This window comes from Eucalyptus grandis, chromosome 2, assembly GCF_016545825.1.
Source record: "Eucalyptus grandis isolate ANBG69807.140 chromosome 2, ASM1654582v1, whole genome shotgun sequence".
In the NCBI taxonomy this organism is placed as follows: Eukaryota; Viridiplantae; Streptophyta; class Magnoliopsida; order Myrtales; family Myrtaceae; genus Eucalyptus; species Eucalyptus grandis.
The window spans coordinates 45,880,058-45,886,765 of NC_052613.1; the positions used below are offsets into that span (position 1 = coordinate 45,880,058).

Sequence of the window (6,708 nt, forward strand, 5' to 3'; positions counted from 1 at the left end):
TTCGCCATCCTCGATGACACTTCAGAACATGAGCGCCCAGAAATCAACGATTATCCCCTCCTTCTTCCCCACAAAACCCTTAGCGACGAACCTTAGAGTAATATTTATGTGCCCTTCAACAAGGAGTACAGGAGTTAGATCGTTGAGGGTTGCGAAGTACGATGAAGTCGTTGTCGACGACGAAATTGACAAGATCCGGAGGCTCCAAAACGGGTCGGACGTGCGTGGTGTCGCACTGGAGGGTGAACAGGGCCGGACGGTGGACCTGACGCCGCCAGCTGTGGATGCAATTGCGGAGAGCTTCGGGGAGTGGGTGATCAAGGGCTTGGAGAGCGAAAAAGGAAGGCCGGTCGAGGACGTTAGGGTTTCCCTTGGGAGGGACCCCAGGATTTCTGGTGCGGCGTTGAGCGTGGCCGTGTTTGCCGGGCTTTCAAGAGCCGGTTGCATGGTGTTCGACATGGGGCTTGCTACGACACCGGCTTGTTTCATGAGCACCGTGTTGGACCATTTCTCTTATGATGCTTCCATTATGGTAGTGTAACAATGCGCGGTTAGCACTCTTTTTCTTATCAATTTGTGTTGATAGAATCCAGCCATAAGGTATCCACGCTTTACGTTTTTCATATCAAGAACCTTAAACTAGCAAGAGACCCGCCTCACGTATATTAAGCATGTTTCTTAACTGGTCATATAGGGAGAGTAATTCTGTACTTTATTGGCAAAATTGCAAAAGCATAAAAGTCAAGAGGCTTTTGTTAACTCATGTCGATGAACAAGTGTAGTTCGCAATTCATTTTCAAACGGAAAATGAGACGACTGAAAATGTTTTTTGCTATGGCAGATGACAGCATCTCACTTGCCTTACACCCGCAACGGTCTGAAGTTCTTCACGAAGAAAGGAGGGCTGACCTCGCTGGAGGTGGAGGAGATATGTGACCGGGCCGCCCGCAAGTATGCGAATCGGCTGGCGAAGGTATCGACCATGCTCGCCACTCCCCCGACCCGGGTCAACTTCATGAGCGCCTACGCTGCCCATCTCCGCAACGTCATCAAGGAAAGAGTGAACCACCCGACTCACTACGACACGCCCCTCATAGGCTTCCAGGTAAATTATCTCGACTAAATTGCTTTTCCCTAGTTTCCCATTAAAATAAGTTTTCTTACAAACGCAGTAACGTCTTCTGCAATCTTATCCTGTTCTTGTGGCCTTGATTCCTAGAGTTCTTTTTGTCCTCTCTACACAAACCTTCCGGTTGATATTTGAATTATCGCACTACGTTAAATTCTGTACACAAATTCCTTATCTTGAAAAATACTCAGGCTTTGGTTTATCTACGAGTGAAAATAAAATTTAGCTTGGCCATTTGAATTGTTGACACTGAGCCTGAATTTGCATATAGATCATAGTGAACGCTGGGAATGGCTCCGGAGGCTTCTTCACATGGGACGTGCTGGACAAGCTCGGCGCCGACACCTTTGGCTCCCTCCACCTCAACCCGGACGGCATGTTCCCCAACCACATCCCGAACCCCGAGGACAAGACTGCCATGGCCCTCACTCGGGCCGCCGTCCTAGACAACTCGGCCGACCTTGGGATTGTCTTCGACACCGACGTGGACCGCAGTGGCGTGGTCGATGCTAAGGGCAACCCGATCAATGGGGACAAGCTCATCGCCCTCATGTCGGCAATCATCTTGAGGGAGCACCCGGGGACGACAGTGGTGACTGACGCTCGCACGAGCGTGGCCCTCACGAGGTTTATCACCGAGAGAGGAGGCCATCACTGCTTGTACCGGGTCGGTTATAGGAATGTCATCGATAAGGGGGTTCAGCTCAATCAGGACGGGATCGAGACTCATCTGATGATGGAAACGTCCGGCCACGGCGCACTCAAGGAGAATTATTTTCTTGATGATGGTAAGTTACGTTTCTTTTATAGGTTTATCGTTTGAGGAAGTTTGCCATTCCTCCAACCATGTGTCAGATTGGCCATTTACCAACATGGACATTACTCACATAAAAGTTATTAACTTAATAGAAAAGTTGATAAATTTAAAAAACCGATTAAACTTTTGTCGGTAACTCAAGTAAGAGTTGTTAATTATGTAAGCATTTTTGGTAATTAAATCTGATAAAATTTGTAAGTCACTCTCATTTAGGTCGGTAATTTTTGTAAAAGTTAATGAATTCAAAGTGCTTAAAGAGATATGCACATAAAAATTGGTAACTTAGTACAAATTTAGTAATTTGAAAACTACAAAAAGAACTGTTAATCTCATAAACAAGTTGGTAAGTTCTCAGCAAATTATCTTAAAAGAAATCCCCGATCATTTTATTTACCAATATTTTTTGGCAACTACCAACATTTATCGAAATTTAGCAACATAGACATAGTCCGTATTTATGCGTGTCATCGTCTGTGTAGGTTTATCTAGTTTTCAAGGTTTGAGAAAGCATATGCAAACTAGAGTGGTTTACTTGTTTCCTTCACGAACATATTAATAAGAAAAGAAATTGAAACAACTGAAATAACACTTCGATTGCTTCAAATTACGATGGTTCTTATTAAATTTTGTGTGACATTTTCTTCAATGAATTGGCCCTGTTAGGCGCTTACATGGTCGTCAAAATCATCATCGAGATGGTACGGATGAAGCTCGCGGGATTTAATGACGGGATCGGCAGTCTCATAGAAGATCTCGAAGAGCCATTGGAGTCCACGGAACTCAGAATGAATGTCATTGCTGAGCCTAGACATGCGAAAGTGAAGGCTGTTGAGGCAATCGAGGCGTTTCGACAATACATCGAGGTACAAACTACACAGCGATTAGTGCGGTCATCGTCAACCAAACCCCGTATAAGGAAATCCATTGATCCTAAAAGGACTAACATTGGAGTCACTGTTTTTTGGCAGGAAGGGAAGCTTCAGGGATGGGAGCTGGATTCCTGTGGAGATTGCTGGGTGAGCGAAGGTTGCCTCGTCGACTCGAATGAAACGCCGGCTGCCATTGATGCCCGAATGTACCGGTACGGCATCGACACTGATCAGCTTTCTCACTTTTTAAATTCAAATTGAGAATAGAAGTAATCTTGTTTAATCCATTAGTTTATAAGTTGCATAGTTTTAGTAATTAGCAAAAAATTAAGCATATAAGAGATAGTAGATTTCATACAATATACTTATACGTAGTAATCTTCAATTTATCAGTAGATTAGCTACTTGTAAATACATGCATCAATATATCTTCGTTTTTACACTGACGGTATGCTTATTATGTGGTTATCTTTATTTGAAACACAGGGCAAAGGTTTCGGACGAGGAAAATGGGCAATACGGTTGGGTACACCTCCGGCAGAGTATTCACAATCCGAATCTTGCTGTAAATATGCAGTCGACAGTGCCCGGAGGTTGTCGGTCCATGACTGCAGTTCTTAGAGACAAGTATGTCACATTAATCTTTACATATATAAATATATACTCTATGCCCTTATTATATTTGGAATCTAAATTGCTCTCCCTTTTTGGCTGATTAATTTCCTTGTTCTTTTTGTCTTTCAGGTTTCTCCTTGCGAGCGGAATGAACAAGGCCCTAGACATTAGCCAGATCGACAACTACTTAGGCAGCTAAATTATAATTATACGTGCAACTTCCGCAGAAGTTAATATTAAAAGTTGCTCGAGAAGACTCTATTTATTAAACGTATACATGACACTTCATGCTGCGTATACGTTATTGTATATAGAATACACTTATTCCTTATTCCTTTCGGGGGCATCAAACTATCCGATCAACCTTCTTTACACCAAAGAAAGCAAAAAACACAAAAAGAAAAGGTTTATGATTTATAAACTATATAAACCAAATCATCTGAATTATTGACCGTGTGAGCCTCCTCATGGGCATTGCATAAGTACGGGTGTAGATGAAATTCGTCCACATGATCTACAGATTTTGCATTATGAATTTGTCTCCGAGTTGTGATATTTGGGTGTCTTCTAGGAAATGAGGGTATTGCAATAATTCTTGATTTTTCTTTGACAAATAAGACCATTGTCGTTGGAAGGAGTCATTTATTTGGTAACTCCTAAAGATCTATTGTTTCCTCAGTAGCTAAGTGGTAGAGCGACCGGCTGGTAATATCATTGTGCAATGAAGGATAAAGGCAGTTGAAGTAATGAACGTTCCATTAAATTTATATGTGTGTGATGTCCATATTTAAAAGTCATCAGTCAGATGCTTGATTGGAGAAACCCTTTGGCAATGTGAGCGTGGACAATTTAATTAAAACGACGATATCTATGTGATATATAAGTGTTTAGATTCAATAGAGGGCCATATTTTTCTCCCTTTATGATAAGAAGGAATTTTCTCCAAACTAGTTTTTTGATTAGAAGATTATAAACATAGATACCACCAATATTTATCTTTTATTATGTTTGCATGTCGTGATATTCATATCTGTAGTTAGAAATATATTTTCTACTTAAAGAAATAGAAGAACACATTCTCTGATGATCGAAACAATGCCGTGTGGACAAGACTGACACTCATAGGTTTAGAGCACTATCATATTTGGAGTTATTAACCACTTGAGACTTGATAACTGACATGTTGCATTATTTATGCACTAAATATGCCCTATCGTTGTCATCTTCTATTAAATATCAACATATATCCATAAATTTCAACTCTGTTATTCTTAGCCCATAATACAACGTGATTCACAACACCGTCGTGTTCATAAGTGGTAGCACGATATATGTAGAAGTCAATTCAAAGCTAGTAACTTAATCGGAGAAAAGTGGGTAAAGTCACTCTAATTAAAACTGGTATTTGTAAAATGGTTGTTTAATTTAAGGTTTTATAGGGATATGCAACTAAAAGTTTGTCAATGATAATGAACATAAAAATCAAATAAATATCAATAAGTAACTCAAATGAAAGTAACCTAGATGATAATATAATGGAAAAAAGATAACAAGTCATGCTAATTTAGACTAGTAATCCCTAAAAAGACTTTATATAGATGGGGTTGCCAATCAAGGTAAATAAAAGTTGGTAACTTAATAAAAAAGCTGGTAAATAAAAAAATCAATAAATTGAAAGTTGGTAAGTAACTCAAACAAAAATTGATAAATTAAATTTAGTTGATAATTTAATTTAACAAAAGTTGATAGAATTTTCTAATTTAAGTTGGTAACTTTGCATAAGAGTTACTATATTAGAAGCTTAGTAAGTTATATAAATGAAACTGGTAAGTTAGTACAAAAATTGGTAATTGGCAAGTTGCAAAAAATTGTTAGTAATTTTCCAGCTAGTTTCTTGAAAAAATTAAATTAACTTTAGTGGTTATCTATTTTACTAACAGTCATTTGACATTTACCAGCACTAATCGAAATTTACTAGTATGGGAAAAAATCAATCTGATACCTCGGAACAAAAGCACCCAGCGAATATGTACACAATAAGCACACCCAGAACTTTATTTAGCTTGGCAATAGATAAGACTACACATTGAACACAGTATCGACACAAGCACACACATACGCACGGTGTAATCAAGTAAAGATCATCTTCTGCGGCAGCGTTTCTCTCGTGCAAGCAGCGGCGTGAAGATGCCCTGCTTCACGCGTTGAGCAGATGAGCATCGACGTCTTTAGTGATCTTGACGACGGCGTCGGTGTAGCTTTTAGGCTCAGCAACGGATTCGTTCAGCTTCTCGTAGTCAAGGGTCCACTTCACTGTGCTTCCGTTGCCGTCGGCTTTCGCAGCTGCCTGCCCAGTGGCCTTGAAGCTCTTGAACTCCTTCAGTATATCTCCTTCCATGATATTGAACGTGATCGACTTGTTCGCATCGTCTACTTCGACCTTCTCCTTCACTGTCAACGACTTCCCATCTGCAATTTCCAGATTTTGGTCGAGCCAATTACTAGACTCTGTTAGCCTCTCACTGAAACTGAATATCCAAAGTCTCAACCTGGCGTCAGTACAAGGGTCGAGAATTATATTGGCCTATCTATTAATATATATAAGACGCAAGTCGAGACAAAGAAGTCCCATACAAGTAGATCGTTTCAAGGTCAAGCGATTGCTTCTGTGACTTGTCCGCAAGATGAAACCCAGAGTTGGAGTAACTTGTACCAGATTGAGCAGCGAAAGTTTCTTGGGGTGATTAATCAATGAGTGAGCGTTTCGAGATGGTGTACTTACCTAGTGTGTAATTCCAATGCTTGATGGCGTCGCTGGAGTTCCAGTCGCCATCATGGAGCTCCACCTTTTGGATAATATCGGAGGAAATGGTGGGGAGGTGGTAGATTTGGCTCTTGAAGAGGTTGTAGAACTTATCTGCGGATGACTGGATGTCGATTTCGACCTCCAGCTTCCCCTCTAGACTCATGGTTTTTGTGGAGAAGATGACACAATAGTAACACCCAAGTTAAGAATCAGGATTCCGGAGACTAGACTTACAGCTTTTAAGGTACTAAGCGCAGACTTATATAAAGAGGAGAAAATATTGGGTGGTCCGGGACCACCACGTCAGCGTGGTCCCCGGCCACTCACGAGGCGCCATGTGGAGGGATGGGCCCCACTTGGCGTCGTCTGCCTTCTTCCCCTCTCCCGACGCCCTCTCTCCTCTCTGCTCCTCGACTCAGGCTTCTTTCTCTCTCCTCTCTCTTCTCACTCTCTCCCAAATAACTCGGCTGGT

At 41.2% G+C, this 6,708-nt stretch overlaps 2 protein-coding genes across 2 annotated transcripts in view; one reads left to right on the top strand and one right to left on the bottom strand.

Moving 5' to 3' along the window:
* Positions 1 to 3,802, top strand: part of LOC104430045 (phosphomannomutase/phosphoglucomutase) — a 48,510-nt gene extending 44,708 nt beyond the window's left edge. Inside the window, 2 exon segments of the mRNA XM_039307504.1 lie at positions 3,302 to 3,442; positions 3,560 to 3,802. Of these exon segments, the coding sequence (XP_039163438.1) occupies positions 3,302 to 3,442; positions 3,560 to 3,629 (211 nt within the window). The 3' untranslated portion in view covers positions 3,630 to 3,802.
* Positions 3,803 to 5,458: 1,656 nt separating this feature from the next.
* On the bottom strand, positions 5,459 to 6,493 carry LOC104435514 (MLP-like protein 31). Its single transcript, XM_010048247.2, has 2 exons — positions 6,213 to 6,493; positions 5,459 to 5,899 (listed from the first exon to the last, which is right to left on the bottom strand). Exons 1-2 carry the CDS (start codon positions 6,397 to 6,399, stop codon positions 5,628 to 5,630), a joined length of 459 nt encoding a protein of 152 aa, XP_010046549.2. The 5' UTR covers positions 6,400 to 6,493; the 3' UTR covers positions 5,459 to 5,627.
* Between the last annotated feature and the right edge of the window lie 215 nt (positions 6,494 to 6,708).